This window comes from Zosterops lateralis (assembly GCF_965231275.1).
Source record: "Zosterops lateralis genome assembly, chromosome: 2".
Classification (NCBI taxonomy): domain Eukaryota; kingdom Metazoa; phylum Chordata; class Aves; order Passeriformes; family Zosteropidae; genus Zosterops; species Zosterops lateralis.
In genome coordinates, this window is record NC_139763.1 from 34104825 (window position 1) to 34128542 (window position 23718).

At 39.2% G+C, this 23718-nt stretch overlaps 1 protein-coding gene across 2 annotated transcripts in view; it reads right to left on the reverse strand.

The window, feature by feature from the left end:
- Nucleotides 1–423: 423 nt before the first annotated feature.
- The window catches only part of SLC9A7 (solute carrier family 9 member A7), a gene marked incomplete at its 5' end in the record, with an annotated part of 67853 nt that continues 44558 nt past the window's right edge, over nucleotides 424–23718 (reverse strand). Inside the window, 5 exons of one of the 2 annotated variants that reach the window (XM_083885238.1) lie at nucleotides 424–2162; nucleotides 7813–7918; nucleotides 11048–11130; nucleotides 13904–13967; nucleotides 18656–18715. In XM_083885238.1, the coding sequence (XP_083741364.1) occupies nucleotides 1914–2162; nucleotides 7813–7918; nucleotides 11048–11130; nucleotides 13904–13967; nucleotides 18656–18715 (562 nt within the window). In that variant the 3' untranslated portion in view covers nucleotides 424–1913. The remainder of the gene's footprint in view (nucleotides 2163–7812; nucleotides 7919–11047; nucleotides 11131–13903; nucleotides 13968–18655; nucleotides 18716–23718) is intronic. The other variant, XM_083885239.1, reaches the window with a different exon arrangement.

A 23718-nucleotide genomic window follows, 5' to 3' on the forward strand; every position in this document is an offset into this window, starting at 1 on the left:
GGGGAGGTTTAGGTTGGATATTAGAAAAAGGATGTTCACCCAAAGCATGGTCGGGCACTGAACAGGCTCCCCAGGGAAGTGGTCACAGCACCAAGCCTGATAGACCTCAAGAAGCATTTGGACAATACTCTCAGGCACACAATGTGACCCTTGGGGATGGTGCTATGGAAGGCCAGGAGTTGGACTTTGATGATCCTTGTATGTCCCTTCCAAGTGGGAATATTCTATATTAGTCTTACAATTTTTCCAAAAAGACTCCTGGTTTCCTAGTCTCTTAATAATGTAAGACAGTCATTACAGGTCAATACCCTTTATAGATTTACCTTGGAGGCACAGACAGGGAGGTAGATCGCTCATTAGAGAACACATTTAAAAGAAAGCAGACTAGACAACATGACTGCAAAGTTTCTCTGCAGCAGGAAGTTCACATACTGAGGTTAGCCCAATAAGTTTAATAGTTAAGGAAAAACAGAGTGGGTATTTACTCACACACAAGTTTTATGAGAGGAACAACTGAAATGGCAGCAAGAAAAACACACTTTTTTGGACAAACTGATATTACATCACATTAGTGGGCCACAAACTCTTTAAAAAAATAAATCTTTTGAGACATGAGAATGAAATCACATTTTAGCATGCTTTAAATAGCTGAAAGGCTCTTCAAAGCATACATTTTTCAGCTATTGGTAAAGACAATTATTATCTCCTCATCTGGAAATTAAAAAGCATTTAGCAATAAGTTAAAGCTAGCCTACATGTAAGTGGGCTAAATACTAGTCAGAGATTTTTCCCTTTTCACATTTAAAATGATACTACAGTTCATCACTTCTGTAGCTTATATGCTGTTGTGCAATGCCCCACTGAAGTTTCACATCTACTCTGCGAAAGAGAACAAGGGTAAACAGCTTTCTTTTAGGATAGTCACAAATGGTAAAAACAGTAGTATTTGTTTGTCTGTTTAATTAGATGTTTGCTGTTTATCACACACAAGAACTGTAAGCAGAGTCCATGGATTCTTCTGAGCAATATGAAACCTCCTGGTTCCATGCAAATTCAATACTACCTCTCTCTCTCTCTCTTTTTTCTCTCCTCCTCCTATCTGCTGTTTTCTCCAGCCCAAGTTTCCAACTATCTTCATATGAAAGAAAGTTTTACTTCATGGCTGCTACACGAGAGAGCCTGGCTCCAGGCTCATGTCGACTTCAGGTACATCTTAGATGGATGTTCTTTTGAGGCACTAGAAGTTAGGCTAAGAGTAATAGTCAAGTTGCCCAAAGCCAGAGGGACAAGTAGCTCTCATTGCCTTCCTATTTAAATAGCTGGCCAGCAAAGAAATCTTATTTTCCTTTTTTGTCCCTGAAATAGATTAAGTACATTTTGCAGTAACAGATTCCCCAATTTTTCATTCACACATCTGTAACCCTAATGTTTACTGTCCCATTTCACTTGAGTTTCCTCAACCTCATCATAGGAGTTAACAATGGATCTCTCCACATTCAGATACAAACACAATCATTTTTGTCTCTTAATAATTATCAAGTTTACAGTTGTCCTTTCACATTCTCAAGCTAAGCCAAGACAAGCTCAGTTCTATGACATTTTCATGTACCTCTCTTGAAAGAGAGAGCTGCTGCAGCTGAACAAGACAATTGCAGCATGCTAGTTATACTTGGATTTGATAAGCAGTTGGAAAGAGGAGAATAACCAGTTTTCTCATTTGTCTATTTTCAGACATATAGAAAACCCCACTGTCAGCATCTTGAGTAAAAAATAGGTGACATCTTCAGCCCCTAGTAAAACCACTTATGCATGTTAACTTGTTTAAATAAACACCCCCACCTCAAGTGACACAGTGGCCTGCAGTCTTCCTTGATCCATTCACAGACCAAGAGTTATTTTTACTGAGTCAGTAATCATGCATTGTATTCCAGAGGAAATACTAGCTGGGTACCCCTGCTTGTAACTTCATGATCTGTTGCTCCCAAATCACGTTCCAGTGCTTCCTCTGAACTACTTTTTGTTCTCCTGCTGTCAAGATTAGTGGTAGCTGTGTGGGGGCCAGAAGAACCATTTGCAGTTATTGTTGTATCACCATATGTCACGGTAAGGTCACCATCATTCAGAATAAAATCAGAATCCTCTTCTCGAAGCTGTTCCTGATTCTGAATAAAGAAAAAAAAAATCTTTATACAGTGCACAGCACCTTTCTTTGCCCAGAACATAACTGAAGAATTTACCTACATGTCAATACAGAAGAGATAAGGTTCCACCTTAAGAAATGTTAAAAATAACCTTGAACCCAGTGTTTGCAAATCAGCTTAGTGTTCCCTGTATAACTGCTGCTACTGGGGAGAGAGGAGAGGGAGCTGAAGCCAAGAACTAGGTTATGGAACAGGTAACCAGGGATTTAGTAGAACTGGGAGTACATCAGAAGTACAAGAGATGAGTGGTACATACTGGGTTTTGCAGGACAATTTAGAAGGCAGTAGAGATCAAGCACGGTTGGCCACTCCAGATACAAAGCTGCATATGTTGCTAATTATTCAAATTCATTAGTAAACTTTTCATGCAAGTTGATAAGAACTCAGAAAGCCCAAAATCTCTATATTCAAGGATTCCTCAACACTTTTTTGTTATACATCAAGAACTAACAATATTCTTTCAAACTATCTCCTCACTTTTACCTGTTACTAAATAAAGAATTACTTGACCTAGTTCTTCAGAATGCTCCTGAACCATAAAGGATGGATATTACAAAGTGCTTGCTTCATAGTTTTGTAACTAATTCTGATGTGTTTTCTTCTCAAAATCATTTAAGAAAGTGGCTCACATAACACTGTGGATTTATTTTAGCAGGCATGGAATGAAATATATAGTCAGAGAATAGAAAATGCTAAAGTGCAATAAAGCACTTAATTTCTCTATCACAGCATAATACAACAACAAGCAACTGTCATGTTCCACTCCTGTTTAACATGGCAAAATAGCTGAACTGGTCAGAAAATGGGCTTTCTTCATATTTGAAGAAAATTCTAATCTGTACTATAAGCTTGCTTTCTTGCAACTGAAAGCAATTATTTCTCCACATGAATGGCTCTGTACTGCTTAGCAGGAGCTGAAATGTGTGTTGGTGTTCCCTCAGTAGGCTGGACACGGATCAGGCTGCGTTCTCAAATACATTATTTTCTCCCACTGCGGCAAAGGCCATGTGAGATGGGATGTCTGTGATCAACGTGAACAGAAAGCTCTGCCTCTACTGCAGAACAGGAGTTCAGGGCACTGGAGATTGAAAAAGCTGATTAACCTGTCCATGATGAAATATGCAGCTCCTGGCTAAATAAAACTTCCTGGGAAAGCTTCCTGTCATTATGTCAGAAAGATAGTCAGACAAAATAAAGCAGCAGAAGCCTCTAGATGATACAGAATATATAACTAACAAGGACTAGAAGATGTGTCAGGAGTTTGCCAAAATCCACAAAAGAAATGGTGCAGTTCAGGGTTAGGCGCAAGACAAGCTCTACTTTGAAGGAATGCTAATTATTAGAACCTTCATGGCATCCAAATTTATCACTGCTTTTTTTGACAGGGTTAGTCTGATAGAGAGCACTGTTCTCAAAGAGCAAATACAGGTTAGGACACTTGTTTTTTTTGATTGCAAAGGAAACACTGAACTACTGGCACCATCCTAAATGGAAAAAAAAAGCAGAAATTAAAGGGTTCAGCTACAATCAGCAGAAACAGCCTTTGCAATCTTTTTGTTGCAAAAAAAATAAAAGTCTGAGAAGAAAATAATTAAAAGGGTCACAAAATAATTAATTTAAGAAAATCTGCTATCTAGATATATATTGTTTTGAAGAGGCAGCATTCAAATAAGGATGAAAATCAGAAAAATGAGCAAGAAGCAGGCAGTTTGTGACTGTGTTGACTGATTATGTTTTAAAAAGTTGAAGAAGCTGCAAAGGTCTATCACACGTTCCCCTTCATGGTGTTTGCCCTTGGAGAGGCACCAAGGAAGGAAGGCAGAGCTAACAGAGCACCAGAAGGTATTGCTGTACCAGGGCCATGTGTGAAGTGGCTGCAGCAAGCTCCCAAAGCACCTCCTGTCTCCACAATGCTATTGAACAGTGAACCCTTGCAGCCACCTCTCAGATAAGAAACTGGTAAGAACACACTATACTTGAGCTCCCCAAAAGGCTGAAGAGCTCTTGGAAGCATGATGCTGAAAGAGTGGGTCTTTATACTGTAGGGCAAATCCTGACTGTCTTGGTTTGTCCCAGGCTGCACTTACACGTACCCAAACATGATCAGTTCCAGAGAAAACACTGAGCTTTCTCTCAAAGTAGTGAACAAACATTGCTTCTTACAAGCCAAGGTCCACTCATTTGTTTCCATTCTGAATAGTACTGCAAGCAGCATGGATTTTATTTCATACATTTCCCCAGAGAACACCCACGAAAAATCTCATGTACTATACAGATTTGCTATGTTTGCAAACAAAGAGGATTGGTGAATAAACCTATCGTGCTTCATGCAGCATGAACAATTCTTTCAAGAAAGACAGGAAATGTATCCAGATAGATCCACAGAGACTTGAAATACTCCCAAGAATAACCCTAAACAGGCCTCTGCAATCCCCTACGGTTCTGTAGGAAAAACTTCAATTCACTCAGAAAACACAGGTCTGAATGACACTACATAAACTGACACACTAGAATGGTTAAATGGCCAAAACTCTGCAAAAGCCTAAGTTCTGCTTTGATGTTCTGACCCTAACCTAGAGGGATCTCCCTGTAGACTATCCTCTTTGTGGTAAAAGCTGTTCATGCTCCTAAGAATGCATGCTGGAGATTTTTTTTGTTATAAAAATGAGTTACTGCTTACAAAGCCAATCTTTACTGCCTCCTAAGATAATGTAAAAAAAAAAGCACAAGCAAAGTATGATGCATGTGCGAAGTGCTGGCAGTCATCACAAATGCTGGTGCTGAACACAGCACAGGCATCACAGATAACAAAACTTGCATTAGAAGTTACTTATCTTGTGGCTCCAAAATGAAAGCTTAAGTACCATCCATGCAAAATATATTCCAACTTAAACCTGATGCTTCATTTAGTTTCTCTTTCTCAGCTGAATTTAAATTCACCAAGGAAACGAAGTAATTTTTGCTATGAAGCTAGAGCCACTAAGGAGGGGGAAGAAGGAAGCCTGGCTGAACAGTTTTCTAATCAATTTTGAGAGTTACCTCCTTCAAAGTTTGCAAATCAAATTTCTTCACTGGGCTTGCATATTTATAAATTACTTCAATTCCTTCTAGTTTCATACCAAGTTGTCATACGGTGTATATGCAAGAAATATACTTTTTTAAAAGTGTGAAAGAGCCCCCAAACAAACAACAAAAAAGTATTCCCAGGAGTGCTTTGTTCAGTTGGAATAAATGACTGATAGAACAGAAAATTACTAGAAGTTTCAAAGGACATTTCAAAGGGAAAAGCAAAATAACTGAGTGACATCAGTTTAGGATAAGCTGGAAAGCCCTGCCAACTGGCCAGGCACTGAAGATAACACCAGAAGAGAAAAATAGGGATTAAAATTATAACTTTCAAAACTTGACTGCTAACTGCAGCAACTTTTCATGCTTTAAATTCCAACTTGTCCGTCTGGGTTGGAAACAGCCTAGTGGCACAGCCTTAAAGCAGTGGGTGAATGTCAGCAAGGAACAGTAACATCATCTCTGGAAAAAATCCACTGTACCTCACCCCTGTGGGCTGACTCAGAGCTCTACACATACTCCATGCAAATTGAGACTCAGAGGACATGATCTCGTGCTGAGGAATAAGTTGTGGGTGGGCACTGTGCAGCACTGTAGGATTGACTTTCAGACTTCCAAACTCCCCTTTGGCATTTAATAAAAAAGACCTACTCCAACATATGGAAGTGAATTCTAAGTAAGGTTGTGATAAAGTCAGAGAAGAAAAAAAACCCTGAAACAACAAAAGCTAAGAACAATCTACAAATATACAGTCAGCATAGCCACATAATTATTGCTTTCTTCTCTATATAGATACCATAACTCAGACATGCACCTGGACTGAGATAGAGGGTTTAATACTTGTTTGGGAAACATATTTTACAGCTATGTGATAATTTATTAAGTATTTACAAACTATTTTTTTCTTGTTTAACTGAAAATCTTCAGTCTTGAATTCTCACAAGTGTACCATTTAATTTTCCTGGAAATACCTCTCAAAAGCACTATTCCAAGCAGTTTCTTACCCCACAAAGACATGGCTGTCCCTGTTGCTTCACCTGCATTTAATAGAAAGGCAAAAAGATTCCACAGCTTATCAGCCAGTAATGAAATGTCAAAGTCAAGTGCTGTAGCTAAGTCAGCTGTGTAAAATAACAAAAAAAGACGCAAAGAAACTGCAGGGCTCAGAAATCTTGAAAAGAAGCTAGAAATAAAACTTCAAAATTATATTCTTTCCTAAGACAAATGCAGCACTGCAAAGAAATAGGAACAGGAAAGAGAATAGAATAGGAATGTTCCACATTATACACCTTAACGAAGTATACAACCTTACAAGCACTTTTAATGAGGTTAATGTCTTGTGCATATCACTGAGCCAATCCATTAAATAATAAGTTTCCACATCAGGTAGTAGCCAACAATTGTGAGTAATAAGAAAAAAAAAAAAGATAAGAGCCAACTATAAGAGAAAATGAGAGTCAAAGCTTGCACATTCATGTTTGGTTAGACCCTCAATTACTGGACAATTACTCTCATAAGATCATACATAGACAGACCAATGGGTAATGCACAGATGGGCTAATTGGTCTGATGCATGCCTTCCAATCTAGACACGTTTTAAGACCTCCAGTGCCATTGCAAAGATGGGAACTAGGCCAATTTCTTGCATTACTATAGTTTCAAATGGGCAACAGGTATCTCAAAGGCCTTTGAAATTTTTCTGTCAGGTACAAGTAAGATGCTAATGATACCCAGAAAGAAATGTAGGGAAATATTTCAAAGCTGCAATTAGAATTCATAACTCTCTAGGAAAGGATTAATAGACATCTGGTCCAAGACTACTTGAGAACAGAGATATTAATATCCCAGATAACCTGCAAATTTGAGATGTCCCACATAGTATAATAGTTTTATTTACAAGCAGCTCATGAAAAGTTGTAGATTTCAGAAGCACTGTACAGATAAGAATGACAAGTATCAGGATCCTGCAAGAATAATAAAATGGAACATTAATTATTGCAAGACGGGGCTGTTTAGACAGTGTAGTGACCTGCTAGACTGAGATAAGTAACTGATTAACAGTTTCTGAAATCTGTTCTCAAATTTCACAGTGGAAACAATGAAAGGAAGTGCTACCAGGCTTTTTTCCAGCTGGGTAAGTGTGTCAATGACATCTCTAAGGAGACCTCACAGTTTAGCAGTAACAGGCAAAGAATCTTGTCCAAAAGTCTTGAGAAGTGTATATTCACTTCAGCAAGTGAATATTTTGAAGTGATTCACTGAACTGAGTTATTGACTAGCATATAATTTCCCCATATCCTTAAATGTTATTTTTCTAATGTAGTATTTGAACAATAAGATATTTCTGATCTCAAACAACATAAGCTTTTGACGCAGGGGAGAGTATCTTAAATTGTTTCTGCCTAGGAAAACCAGCACTTTTCTTGCAGTATGTCTACACCAGACCAGCTGAAACTAGGACATTACCTAAAAGGAAAAAACAGCAATTTACTGAAGTTTAATAAATAAAAAACAAAACCAAGAAGTATTGAATTGTTTTACTTACATCATAAACCTGGGGACTTGTCAGACAGCGGGCTATCAGGCCACACCAGCTGGGCAGCGTTGTGGTCAACGGAGGGCCACTGTGAGTGAGAATTGGCTTTAAATAACTTGAGAAGTTAAGGAAAACACACCAGTGCTCAAAAACCACTACTGAAAATAAAGACACAATTGTACATAAATGTGGTTCTGTCTTTGAACTGTGATATAAAACACCCTCTCAGCATTTTCCCCTTGATGGTTTCAAGGGCAGTTTCTTCACTCACTAATCTGCAAGGACCACTAGCTAACTTTCTTCTTACAAGTTTAAAACAGTTGCAATGTTTCCAACTTCTGTGCTCAAGTAAAAGGGAGAAAGCAAAGGTGCTTTAGTGTTGAAAGGACCAAGGGTGTTTCTGCTCTGAAGATGTGAGTATGGTGTCACAGTTGCAAGCTATAGGTAGCAAGGTGACATTCCTGTGTGGCTCAATAGAGGGAAATACAGAAATTCTGTTCATTCGACATCCTAAAAGCAATATAGCCACTTGATCTGCTGGTTATTGAACCACAGAGGTGCAACCAGAGATATTACCCTGGTAATGCTCACAGACGTTACTGCAGTACACCTATGTTTATCAAACAGAGCCTCAGAAAGGCAAAGGGAAAATTGTATGCAAGAACCATGTACCACAGTGTTGAAGGAAAGCAGTGCTACCTAGATGACACTGAGGGGATGTGGGCATGGGAAAGGAAAGCGTTTTTAGCCCTGTTTTACAAGTTGGTGCCTGGTAAATCCGCACTTTTCACATGAGTCCTCCACACTGATGATATGCTTGAAAAAATACCCAAGAGTCAAAATATCTGTCTGTTAAAGAGCAGCATGTTGATCTTGACTAGAACATGAATCAATCAATTTTATTTTAAATACAAATATATAAGTTACAGGCATTCTAGTTACTTTCTTAGGCCTCTAAGCCCAGAGAGAATCAAGTCCATTTGTAAATATAACAGTTTCCCTCCAAATCCATTAAGATGCTTAAGGCAAAGAGGGGGTTAAAAGCTCTCTGTTTTAGCAGAGAGCTATCCCTTCCCTTTAGCAGGGCCTGGCATAGCTGTTTACTCCAGCAGAGTTATATTTCCTCCTTTCCTCCTTCACTTAAAGTGTGGTTACACCCATTCCTGGAAAGAAACAAGGTCTTCGCCCTCGCACCAACCCAGGCTCCAGGCTGCCCTGTGCCAGACAGGCAGGAACTCAGCACTGAAAAAACAAACCCAGTTAAAGACAACTGCTACTTCATCAAAGTTGCAGTTTTCTCCATGTTTAACAGTTGTGGGTGAACCCAGGGAACAGCCCACAGCATTAAGTGAACTCTGCATTCCACAGGAATGAAGTTCCCACTTATCCATGCCATAGTGAGCTTTGGAGCATGCTTTTCCATCACTAACTTAAATCTTTTTCAAGTTAAGCTCTCTTAACTTCCAGAAAAAAAAAAATAGCCATGGATATAGAGGTGGAAATTCTAAAGATCATCCCATCTGTACAATTTAAGGCCACCCAGGCAATGCTTATCTGCATGCCCTCTTCCAACAGAAGGAGCAGACTTTTATGTCTACACCCCAGTAAGACAGTTCTGCCTCTCACTGTCAGTTTCCTTGGCACAAGCTTCACAGAAACTTTTCCTAAGTATTGCTAGTCACCACTGGGAAAAAAAAGGAATGCACTGTCAGGATCCTTTAGGTTTCTGTGAAACAGGTAGTTAGGCTGTCATTTTCTCCAGGCACTACCCCCCACCTTTGCTGCAGCTGCTAGGGAGGGACCGTTCACTGCAAGCATCAGCTGAAGGAAGTCAGCATTGCCAACTACTCTTTTCATCAAGCACATCCCTTTTGTAAAGGCAGGGGAAGAGGACAGCTCTGCTTCCTTCTTAAAATGACAAAAAAGAAGCAGTCAGCCACAGCCAGATCCTTTCATGCTTTTAACACCAAAGTTCTTTTTGTTTGTTTGTTTGGGTTTTTTTTGTTGTTGTTTTTTTTTTTTTTTTGGTTTTTTTTTTTGTTTTTTTTTTTAATAATAAAATTTGACCTTCAGGCACTTCAAGGCCAGTCACTAAAATTTGAAGAGTTAACTTGGAATTACGAACATTTATGAATATTTAAAATAGCACATACACTCCCTTCTGTACTTTGGGTCAGTACAACTGCATCTGAAAGCATTGGTCACAGATTTTATCCCAAAGATGCTATTAGTATCCAAACATTTTCAACAGGTTAGCTGGGTTTGCCTGGTGTGAAAGCCTCATGCACAAGGCATGGAAGGAAACTACTATGCTCCAACCAGCCCAGCAATCTCCCATCAATAAAAGGCCAAACCCCAGTGAAGAGAGTCACATGCAAGCTGCAAGAGCATTAGGGCCCTATCACTGGTCACTGTGTATATTTAACTGCCCCAGAAATTATTAGGAGTTCAGTATTGAAATTTCTTTGCATTTCTAGGTGTAAGTGACTTGTCATGGCTACAAGATTATCTATGCCATTTTCTACTAAGTGACTATAAGCTGTTGAGGAGGAGCAGCTGTGGCACACTTAATGTGTCATAATTAATGACATACTGATTAAGTAGAATAGGAAAAAATCCAAACCCACAAGTATGAAATACAGGACAGCTACACAAAAGTTGCCCAGAATCTTAAGGTTATCTAAATAGTATAATAATAGCTTCAGAAAGGTTGTTAAAGTACTATATACACTCAGAGACACACTGCTTTAACACCCATAGTACCTTCTGGATATACTTGAGGGGATAAGCTGGATCTCATGTAGATTTTTAGTTCCAGAACTTCCTCTTTAGAAATCAACTACAGATTTTGGGACTTGATCACAAAAGCAGATGGCTCTGCAGAGCAATGAGTCGAGGCTTAGACATGTACAATGAACTGGAAACCTAGTTTGTGCTATAAGCATCATTGAAAATAAGAACAGATTAATAAAACAAATCAGAGGACCTGCAATAGTTAATTGTCTGTCTTATTGTTTAGGAAGGTACTTCATCTCTGACTGGTTTCTGTCTTCCAGCAAGTGTCACACACCCTGCATTAGGGAAAGGAAGGGTCTGACTGCTGAGCCAGCGAGTTCAAGCTTTAGTTCTGTGCCTCGAGCCTGTCAAATACTTGAGAGAGTCAAACAGGAGTCAATTGGTACATGGAAAGAGACTAAGTGAACATTTCATGCCTTGAAACTAAGCTGTGTTTTCAAAAGGATACTTATGATCAAAGCTGTACCACAGCCTGAAGAGCCAAGCACTTTCCTGCTTCGTCCTGTTCCTTCGTGCAGAATCTTGGCCATCCTAAAAGTAAGACAAAAACATATTCAATTACATCAGGCAGAAAAATGCAGAACTATACACTCCAATAGTTCATAATATAATGTCCTGTCAAAAAAAAAAAAAAAAAAGAAGCCAGATTATTTCAATACTGTATTTGAAATGCAGAAGAAATCTGTTTAGAGACTTACTTATACTGAGTTTACTTTCCCTAAAACCACCAGAAATTACTGCAGAGAACCAGGCTGTCTTCATTGCACTCAAGATACCTTAACAACTCCTCTACCACCATGTTTCCTGGAGCCTAAAACCTTATCTCACTGTTAGTATAGTAACAGATACAGAAATAACTTCTAAACTGACAAATAAGCCCAACTGATATTCCAAGACAGATTCCTCTTGATTGCTTGGTAGGCTTTCTTAACTCTAGGTCTAGGTCTAACTCTAGATGGGGGTTTTTTAATGTTTTTTTTTCTTAAGCATGTTGCTTCCTTGGAAGAGCAAGGGAAATTATAATATCTGATAAATTCTGAGAAACCTGATAAAATATATCACATTTAAAGAAAATGTACCAAACAGAGAATCCATATAAAGATCACAATTGAGGGAGATCGTGCAAATCTCAGAAATGCTGGATCAACCTTGAAAGGGCTAACTGTGTTAAATATAATCTCTTAACTAGCTGTGCTGCAAATTGTCACACCAGCTGGTCTGCAGCTGCATTTATTTTTACTTTTGTTACTGTTCAGGGTATGAGTACTTTGCTTTGTGTTTTTGTTTTGTTGTTTGTTGTTCAGATGGGGGGAGGGGGTTGTTTATGGCCAGAGGCCAGAGTTAAACACTGGAAAACAAATGAATGCCTTGTATGAATCATCTTCCAAACTACTGGGAAAGAACAAGACAGGATTACACGGTGTACTTCTGACCTGCAAAAAATCCACGATCCACCAAGAGTTAAACCTAATACATTTTCACTCCCTCCCCATCTCAAATGATATATTTTCTTTAACTGTGACATACTGTTAATCTTGGCTTGGTGAAAGAAAGATGAATCCAAAGGGAACTGACTAATGGACTACATTAGCCAGGCAATGCACAGCTAAAGAGGGAAACAAATGGGTAAGTTCTTTATGTTTACATGGGAAAAAGCAAACATGATATTTCCACCGCAGACACTGAATGAGAACAGAATACCCAAGCTCTGTTTCCTCTTAAAGCAATTCCTCAATTACTGACAAGCTCAGTCTGAACTAGCCAAGCCATCTTTCCACAATATCACTTCCTAACCTTGGTTATAAGCTATAATTGTGGCCTTCACTGTAAAAGGTGTTTTGAAGCCTGGACTTCTGGTTGCTTCCAGATAGTTACAAAACAAAGTTCACCCTTACTGGTAGCCAGCTCCACCATTTCAGATCTATTTTGTGTGCTGGACACAGGCTTTTACAAAGAGAACACAGAGATGCCAAGTGCAGTTTCTGAAATAAAAGAGATGCTTCCTGAGCAAGTATCTCTTATCTGTACAACATGTAACAGGAAAAGACTGAAAAAAAAAAACAAAAACCAAAACCCAAAAACCCACAACCAATCAACCAACAACAAAAAAGAACCCAAACAACAACAACAAAACCCAACAACAAAAAAACCCCACCAACCTTCCCCCAAAAACAAGAACAAAAAAACAAAAACAAACAAACCCCCCACAGCAACCAACAAAAAACAAACAAACAAACAAACAAACAAAACAAGCAAAAATAATCAACCAAAAACCCAAACCAAAATGAAACAGAAAAAAAAAAAAAAAAAAAAAAAAAGAAGGCAGGAGAAACCACTGTGAAAAAAGCTAATCCCAAATACATTCATCTATCTCTGACCAGCCTGAACACCAGCATCATCATACAGCACTTTTTCCCTAAGCATCCTCTAGATCCAGAGTTACCCATCATTCAACTTCCTCAGGTATGTTCCTACATAAGCAACAGCTGTGCTGCTGAACAATCAGTGTCAAGCAGAACTCTGGAAGAGTGGAAACCAAGGTCTGGACAGAGGAAACTCCCATTTAAGCCTGAGGAATTTTTGAGTTGTTTTGTTTTTTTCCAGACTTTTCACTCCTCCTGTGAATCAACTTGAGTTTATAGATGAGCAAAACTGAAAATTCTGCTATGAACAACATTCTTCCAAAGATCTTGTTTGTCAATAGCATATTTCAGGGGGAAAAAAGTCAGCTCTTGGGTTGTTACTGATGCCTGGAAAGCTCCACTAAAGATTCACAGTTTGCTGAATACGAATGGCAATTTTCTTGTGCTCCTTCTACTTCAGCCAGGTGATAGGTAGTCCAGCTGGCATGTGGTTTGGTACACAAGAGTCAAGATCAGATTAGCAAACTTCATCTTGGATTCAAAGCAAGTCCAAGGGCCAAAATTTGGTATCAGTTAAGGAAGAGGAGCCAAAAGTATTATCTCTGAACTGAGAGGAACTATTAATGCAGCAGCATGCTAAGAGCAAGCATGTTGGGTAGGTGGGTGAAGAGGAAAGTGCATTGTTACATGGAGTGTATTAGTAGATTTGGGAAGGTTTGTGATGCCTTACATATACACAAAAATGTGACCACGGCAGAGTTACACCCAAAATCAATGAATATTTTTCAGTGGGCATTACTTGAATATTACAAAGCAAAACCCCCTACTGACTTGCCAGCTAGGAGAGAAAAGTTTTATCCATGCATACAACTTCTGCGGTTTTCTATTGTCTTGGTTATAATATAAGATTAGCCTAATAGAGAAGTTATGTGATTACTTACTCCTTGTAAGACTTGAAAGCTGTCGTTAGTAGGTGGAGGATCCTGATCTGGGTCAACCCCAACCCTACAGAAAACATTAGGAAAACAAAGCAAGTGGTGTCACTGAGGGTTGCAAATGCTGTAAGTTTGGCAGAATGCATTTTAAAAGCACTTTAAGCACCCAGCAAAGCTGCATCAGAGAGGTTATAAGAATAGATTGAGGAAGAGCTGTTCATTACTCCCCTGCAGTTACACAGCTATAAATAAGATACTTTTTCACTGACGTAACTGCTTTAACTCTATGTTGTCATCAACTTAAACTGCTTACCTTTGTTGACAATTTTTTAGAACACTGGAAAATACTATTTTTGCCTTAAAAAGTGGATGGCATCCTCTTCAGTGGAAAGTATCCCTCATTTCCAGCAGAAAGAAAACAGAAACTAAGGATAAAGCCCAGCTTAAATATTTCCCACACCAAATAACTGCCAGATAAACCTGAGAATGGCTGAAATACATGATTTTAAAAAGACACACACGCTCCATGTTTTAATGCACTATGGGAAGCACAAATATATTTTATAAAGGATCACAACATTAATTTTCTGCTAGTTTCATTCACCTAACACAACACAAACAGTGGGCTAACAAGTGGCCTGTAGTCCAGCCTCCCACCTGAGTGAGGCAGGGTTTGTGTAAAGAGATGGTGGGTGTTGACAGAATAATATGTTAAGAAGAAACTGTCTACTGGCTTTTGCATAGTTAGAAAGCATCTTATTACTGAGCTATCCATGCACATAGGGCTCCTATCGAAGATTGGCATTTAATCCTTGTAATTATGTTCAGGTTTTGCTGGTCTGGTTTGGGGGTAGACTGGACTTGTCTATTTTATATCCTATTCATGTCCTGATCTCTGTCATCTCTTGTAGAACCTAAAGCTCCAACCTCAAAAGTTAGATAAGATTCTCAGTCTCAAATGTGTTGTGTTTCAGTTTGACCATGTTGCATAAGAAGTGTGGGAAAACACATGCAAACAGCCATTTCAGACAATAAGATTTTGTTAACGTCGTCACTTCTACTCTCTTAGAAGGGACTGAGCTGCTTTGGTGCAATTTCCTTGTTATTTAGACTTTTTGTCAGCTATTTATTGCCGTGGTGTTTATGCAACAGCCCTAAGAATCACCAGAAATCATGAGAAGCTTGCTGGTCAGACCTTATCATTGGTTTGTCCCAGGGACACCATGCTTGGATCAAATAAAAAGAAAACACTTTCAAATAGCTTCCAGGGCAGCATCTTTTTTTTTTATAAAACAATAGAAGAAGAAAAGTTTTAAGTCATCCTTGGGGACTCACAGCTAGCTCAAGGCCTCACATGAGTTAATGTAGTTCAGGGAAAATCCAGAAGGTTGCTCTGCAACTAATACAACTAGTGCTGACCCAGTCCTTTGCTTGGATTTTTCTCTTTTTTTATGAGCATCTTGTTATTTCCTCATCACTTCCTTTTTTGACATATAGAGTAATCTCAAACTTTAGGCACATTTAGCCTGGAAATTCCTTGGCACTGACCAGCCTCAGAATTGAAAATCTTCACCAGTTTAAGGAAACACTGGATAGACAGATTGAGTACTGGATTGTAACACATGCTAAAATAAAACACCACACACAAGAGCTCTGAGAGCTTACAAGGGCTGAAATATTACTGCTTTGGCTACCACTACATAAGAACAGGTTTTGGCAGGGAAACTGGTTATCTACTACAGAAAGCTGACAAGCAACATCAGGAAACCAACTCAGTACAGTAATGTATGTATATACATAAGAGTATGCATTCCTTTGTAAGTACACATGAAAATAAAAGAAAAATATTTGTGGCTTTCCAAACTGCACATGGGGAAAGGTTCAGTGTGCTATGCACAGCAACCAGGCTCATGTTGGCTGTGTTAGCTGACAGTGTGAATGGGGAGTTCAAGAAGCTCCTTCCAAAAGATGAACATAGCTTGCATTCCCCAAATAGTTTTTACTCCCTGGGCTACCTATTCATTTCACAGTACATAAGAAAACCAAACAATTCAGTACCTCAAGCTTTTGCTTGTCTTACAAGGTTGTGCATTTGTTTTGAGGATTTTAACTGCCCTTAGGCAGAGGAATGGGGCCTAATAGAGGACAAAAGCAGGATAACCACACTGCTCAGTGTAAAGTCATAGTATATCACAGACCAGGAATTTGTGTTCACTGTTTTGCTGAAGAGGCAAAGAAAACTTTTCTATATTAGAATGGTTCAATAGTTTAGGAAAAAAAAATCATACTACAGATGTTCCTTTCAATATTGAAATAGTACATCCACACAGAGTTGCTCATTTGATTTTTTTAAAAGTTATTCTTCAAATGAATTTATATTTTGAATCTTTATAATTAATTCTTTTCCATAAATCACATTTTTTAAAAAAAGTTTCACACTCAGAATCTGTTCTTCAGTTCAGAAATTAACACCAGATACATTTCCATTTTGAATTCTCACAACTACATTTTGCATCTTTAAAACAATATGCTCTTATCCTCTATTCTAGCATCCATTGTATAGGAGGCTTTACTTTTTGGTAGCAAGCCTGCCTATTTAAGTTTCAAGGTTAAATACCCTGATCTCATGACAAGCATCAGGGTTTTTTTGCAGGCCCAGCCCCTAGAATTCTAAGGAAGTGTCACCTTTATCACCTGAAACAAAACAAAACCAAAATCCAGTCAAGTCTGTCCCAACCAACTGCCTTTACAGTGAAAAGACGCACAGAAAACACTTAGTTCCTTCATCCTTGCTTAACTACTTCAATAATTAAAAGTATGAGTAAAGCTGATGCATGTATGTCTTCAACATTGATTTTCTTCTTAGGCTGAAGAGAAAAAAAATCCATTTCATATGCTTATCTATTCTAAAAGCTTCCTGTAATTTAAATGTGCTGTAAAGGTCAATATCAGCTCCCATTTATTGAATCTGTTTTATAAATTAAACTCTAACTGGATGGATTTACACAGATCCCCTCCCAGTGGCCCATCAGGGCAGCCTTGCTATAGGCTGGGCCGATTTGCTCAAACTCCATAGCAGAAAGGCAGGGTGAAAACAGTGTTTTATTGAAGAGACACCTCTGTGATGGGGTCTGAGGGGCACGGCCAAAGCCAAGGGAGAGCAGATGCCAGCAAGCATCTCTCTTTTCCCCTCCACTCTTTCTGAGTCCTTTGCAGCAGTTGTCTGGGGATTCCCCAAGGCTGTACATGTAAGTAACTCTTAAACAGAAGATTTCAGATGAAAAATATGAGCAGTCTTTTAGCTGTAGCAATGCATATATATTTCAGAATTTGTGAAAAACCCATTTGCTTCCCCCACTGGAATCACTTTAGTGTCTGATAGACACCTTATTCCTTCAGTACAGACAATTACTAGTATGTAAAATTCAGGCACCTTTATCTCAGCCTTGGGAAGGTCATTGGACTCTGTAGACAAGAGTATGTAATATAGTATAAAAATTAATCCAATTTAAATGTATTTCTTCATTTCTCCCTAATGAAAACTTTTTTTTAAGGCAAAAAAGGCTCTTCATGCTTTAAGATCTCTGTAATAGCAAAGGGACTAGTCTTGAGGTCCTGATTCCCAATACCAAAACACAGCATTTCTGGCCTTAACTGACTCCTGGACTTCCTGGTCTTTATCCTATAGCTACAACTCTAGCATCACATGTAGGAGAGGAGCTACTCAGATTTGATCTCTCAAAACATTAAGCTTATGTATAATTCAGTAACTTAAACTGTGTGGGAGAAAGTGGCTCACACACAAAACTGAACTAAGTGGATGGAAATGAATGGTAAAAAGGCTTATAGAACTACATCAACTGCTCTACTACATCATCTTAAAATAGGTGGAATGATTTCTTCTGATACTTTGGAAACTTTTCCAGGGCCCTACAACACATGGATGACAAGTTACCAAAATCCCAGGCATCATTAGATTTAGCATGTGTAATTACTATGGTAACAGCCACAAATTATTGTGATAGATAATAGTTCTCAGATCATCTGTACAAACTAACATATTGCATCTCTGGCAAATCTCGTAGTTTGCTGGAAACTTTCAAGTGTGACAAGGTACATGAAAACTTTTCATTGTCCCAACCCAAAGAGCTTTCTTTATATAAATATTATGTATGTTTTTATGTACATACACACACACACACAAACATACACATCCCCTATAGATGACAGTTAGAGATTTATCTTGCTTTAATTCTCTCTCTAATAATTTATCTGTTCTAAAAGCACCAAACCAGAATCCCTACTCTTCTCTGGTTGATATCAGTTTTTAAAATATATCCCCAAAGAGTCTAGGTTAAATCATCTATGAGGTTTCTTCCAACCTGAACAGTTATACAAAATAACCTCAAGCAATGCTTAAGAACATCTTTGTGATAAAAGATCATAAGATCAAATCCATGGTTGTCAGCTCTCAAGTCTTCCAAGACCAGAGATTCAAGTTTTGCTTTATTAAATATCTATACACAGAGTGAAAGAATGTGTTTTATAGTTTTATTTTTTTTAGACATGATGTGTGATCCACACTCTCACAGTCAGAATAAGTGAATGGACTCAGAGTTGAGGAGCATCTACAGCACTCTCAGAAAAGAAGCAGCAGCAACATGCCACAGTATAGAAAAAGAGCACACACTCAGTGTTACAAAGATGAAAAAAGCCAAGCACCAGGTTAATGTGGCATCAAGGAAAGCACAGTGTCACCTGAAATACAGCCAGTGGCTTTCACTCATCTCTTCCACCGATGGAACATGGTCACCAACTCTGGTACAGTACAAGAATGCAATGTGAGTAACAAAATGCTCATGAGATGGGGGCTCTACAGAGCTCTTCAGCAAAACAAAGCAAACCAACAGCAAAAAAAATCCATACTCAATCAAAAAACCACAAAACATACATGAACAACAATGGCAGAGCAACGACAAAGTGACCAAAAATCCAACATTAGCAACAGCAGCAATTTATTATTGACATATCCAGTAATATTCTTCGTTCATTCAGATCCCAGCTGGCAATGCATCTATATAAATGACAGACTACACCCCCCAGAGAACCAGCTTCAGTAGCTCTCTTTGGTGCTGCACACAGAGCAAATCTTAGACAATTCCTACCACTTCAGACCTGCACATGGCCAGAAAGAGAGAGAGACATCACAGGAAGTATGTAGTCATGGGAAGCTATACACATATGAGAGGGGTCACCAATATTGCCTGGTTTTGGAGCACTCCAAACCAAGTGGTAACAAGCACTAAATCATTCCATTGCTTTAACTAAAAATTAACTATCAGTTTTTGATTTATTCTCCGGTCATAGCAAGGTCTGGTTTTACACTCTGCTTTCCCTTTTCCAGTTGTGTTTGTGGGGTTTTTTAGGTGGAAATGAAAGCAATTTTGGCTTCCAGTATTTTTCACATACATTCCTTAGCAGCCTGTGGGGTTTTTTCCCCCATGTTTTTCCACAAAGGCCTGTGTCAAGAACTGTATATTTCTTATGTGAAATAAAAGCCCAGATGATCAGAAATTCACAGTGGTGTCACTTTAGGAAAAAGCAGGTGTACACACCCTGGTTGCAGGCTGACGTCTTGACTAACCAAATATTTAAGTCCACACAGCTTGTGATACAAAGAGCATGTACTCATGTAATCCTTGAATATCAAGGCAAATACCAGACTTTAGATAGCTTTGTTTTGGATTCCAGGTTCGATAGCTCTTTTCCCATGCCAACATATATTCCAGGTCAGAGTACTCTGCTCCCTAGGGCCGTCACTGAGATGGTTCTGCATGTACAGCAAAAACTAAAATTAAAAACTGCCCAATAACTTCCCTTCTATGACTTCTTTCTCTTTCCTGTATCTTTGCCAAGTTAGTATACTAAAGTTTTCCCAGATGTCTGTAATGAGTGCAGCATTTTTGGAAAATTTTAGCTATTTTGGAAGAGTTCAACAGTTTCTCAGAAGATAGTTGAGAAAGACGAGAACTTCCACCATCATGTGTTGAAAAAAGTTAAAATCCAATCCCTAAAAACCTCTGGAATTAGGAAAAGTTGTCTCAGACTGTTTTTAGGATGCCTTTGGGTATTTGTTTACTTCACCTAACCAAGACAATGACTACTGAAACTGCTGGCCAAGGCTTGCCAGAGCTTGGCAGTTCAACTCATCTCATCTGTGTGCTCTGGATGTGACTCAACCCAACAGTGTCTTCCCCACACTTTTTCTCTGTGGTGTGAATTGCTGTGTTTCAGAGAACAAGAAGAGAGAAAAGGAAACATCTCTCATGCTTACTTCTAGAGGAAGAGGTAATCTCTTTCCTACTAAGGGAAAGGCCCAGAGGGGTGAGGCTGGAGGCTTGGAGGCTGCACTGCCTCACTGTTAAGGGAGATTCAAGACCAATGATGAAAACCTAGAGATTGGGAAAAAAGGAGGAAGAACAGAAAAACTAGGGAAAGGCAACTGGAAGAAACTGTACAGAAAGAGATGGGCGAGGAAAAAGGCCACAACAGAGGGCAAGGGACAGTCTCTGTGTCTGTGCATCTGCCTTCAAGGGCAGTAGATAGTGGCTGAAGGCAGTGAAGGGTCTAAGTAATACAAGAATGGAAACAGGCAGCAGAACAAGAGGATGTAACCTGCTATCAGACATCCCCCACCCCATGGAACATAGTATGAGGCTGGATCCCAGCATCAGCATTGCCTCCTGCCACCCCAGCACACCAAGGTGTGGTATGTAATGCGCATTTTATCATTGCACCACCCCGACTAAGAAAATGGAGTAAAACCATCAAGCCAACACTTTCACCACCATCCCAGATAGTTAGGTAGTTCACATAGCAGCTGGATGACAGTTAATGCTTCCACATTTCTTTTTCAGTTTGCTTTTTTATAGAAAAAGAAAGATCACTAAATAGAAAGCTCTTTAAAGATGGTATATGCAAAGTCAGACATAAGGCACTAAATATCTAAGTTGACATTGTCTGTGCAACATTTAGCTTTTATGGTAAAAAGAAACCTAAATTATTTTAAAGTGTAAGGTATAATGTTTTGAGATTTATAAAAAGGTTTCTAAGCATAACTGAAATTACTTCATTAAAATAAGCAATAACTTCCACATTTGCAGCAGGTTATGAAGGAGAGGAAGGCACCAATCCATGTGTTGCTTCATTCAACATGAAAAGAACCATGTCACTAACCTCCAATCAAAAATGGAAAACACATTGTTCTGCAATACAAATGCTAGGAGTTCCCTTTTTTTTTTTTTTCCTGTGACAGATAAATGAAACAAGAAGTCAGCTATTTTTTTGAAAAGAGGAATGTTGCCAGTGGTTTTGATTTACATAGCTCTCAAGTTTGCTGAAACTGTTGAAGCTTCAGCCAGGAAATTGTTTTTTTGTTTAGGTCTTAAAGGATGAGACTACATTTTTAATATCCAGGTCATGCTTTAGTTTCTAAGAAAAAAAATCTAGTACTAAAAAAATGTAACTATTTACCACTCAAATGCTTGGATGTGTCTCACTGATAGTCAGCCAAGGAACTCTAACACATGATATCATGGCTTTAACTCCAGTTTCTGGTGTTAGTTTTTAATTTCCTCAGTGTCAAGTGGCAGAAATCAAAAGCATCTAAAGATCCTGTTGGTTTTTTATTCAGATTTTGAAGTTGTGACCTCACTTTTCCAACCAGTTAAGCAGTAAACTGAAGTTATGCCTCTGCTACAAACCATAGATCCCTTGCTTAGCTGCATATGAAAGCCTGGTCAGTGGTCCCTGGTAACCTACCCCATCTGAAAAGATACCTGCTCATCCCAATATCTGAAATTTTCAGAACAGCAAGAGGAGGCAGAGAGTATTTTTTGCCTATTTTCCTCCTTATACTGCTTTTTACTTTACCAAAACCTCATTTTCATGTTAGCCTCTCTACCCTTTACCAACTTTTAATATTTCATATCATGGAAGGGAAGGGACCAACATTAAGTAAAGAACCAAGCACGCACTCCAAATGCTACACAACTAACAGTGTGGCCAGAAGGCATGGAAGGCATGTGCCTCTTCCTCTAAGCCACAGCAAAGCAGTTCTGGATCCCTGTGTAGGCGTTGCCCCTTGCATGCACACAGCTGCTTCCCCAGGAACTCTGTGGTATTGGGCCAGGCTGACACTCCTGGCTGGAGTCAGCTCCCTGGTACAGTTCTACTTAAATCATGCAGGCACCACCTTAAATAAGAATAATGAATAACACACCCTTTGGTTCTGGTGTCTGTCTTGGCTCCTCTGACTTGCCCAGACATGGGTCTTCTATTTACATCCACGCTGAAGAAAGGCCGACTACTTCATGAGGACTTGGTTGTGGCTGACTAGCCTGCCTTCCTTCCTGATACAACTGGTGTGACCTTCACAGCAGAACTGGACTCCTAGGAGTCCCCAAAATCCTGACATTGAAGTCCAACATACACATGGCATTAATTTTCTACATACTTTCACTTCATCTGGGAAGAAAAACACCTTTTATTTTAAAATCTCTTTTCTGCTAAATAATCCTGTATGTGACCACTACTTATTTCCAGCCTCTGGCAACTGAATTTAATGGGCAAGTACCAAGGCTCAGAAAGTATCCTAGGGACAAGTTACCTACTGTACAGACTCAGGACTGCATCACCACTACACACCCTGCTGCTGAGTGAGGCACTGAGACAGCATCTCAGCTTCATCTCCTCCTGTTTTCCTCTTCCACTGAGGAGAAGGGGATGGAAAAGAGATAACTGGCATAATTTTAAAATTCAGCTGGAAAATAATTCGTCCCTTTTTTTCTTCCCCCCCCCCCCCCCCCCCCCCCGCCTCCCTCCCCCGCTCCAGCAGAAAGTGTTCTAACCACTGAGGTTACCTCACCAGCACCGAGTTTCTAATTCCCGATCAGCTGCACACAGCTGCCACCTCCTGGCACAAATCTGATTTCCTGTGCTCCCAGAAGGTGCAAACTCCATCTCTGGCAGGTCAGTGCCTACCGACCCAGCTGTAGGCAGACCCATGCAGTCCTCTAAAATGCTTCCTACATAGAGCTCCCTTATTATATATGTCATCCTTCCTTTGACAGGAAGGTTAACCCTTTATTTTCTCTCAACCATGCCAAAAAAGTGACAAAAAGTTAAAATTACTGCTTACTCTCAAGGATGGGTAAATCTCCCCCTAAAATTACAGCTAAATACTCAAAACTATGCTTCAGTCAGCTACCATTTGGTAGATACTTCTCTAGAGATGGTACCATAGCCTTTACAGCTGTTCTGCCTTGTTGGTCACACTAATGATTTTTGCAAGTCTAGCCACCTTGAGGGATGAGCCTGGAATGGATCTGAAGTTAGTCCTGTCTGCCTGCAGGACCAGCTTGTCAGCCAGGCTTATGGAGTCTCACTACTGAACTAGATTAGCTAAAGGAGAAAGCACATAACCTTGGATGCTTCCTGGTTTCGATGGAGGAGGATGGGAGGAAAAAAGCTGCAACCTCAGAATGATTTTGCAGTTGGCCAAGGGCTGGGTCATATGTAAGAATTCAGTCCTGTCCTACTGCTGATGACTGAAGGAGCCCTCTGGCAGAGGTAATAGTTGATTACACTCAGGGCTTGTATAGTTTGTATTGTTTTGATTCCCCTCTATTTATCTTTGTCTCCCAAACTTCCAAAACTTCAAAAATTATAATTCATGTCTTTAATAATTAATGTCTTTAAATGTCTATAATAATTAATTTGTTATTTTCTAGCTAAATACATTCTCTAGCTACATCTCTTGA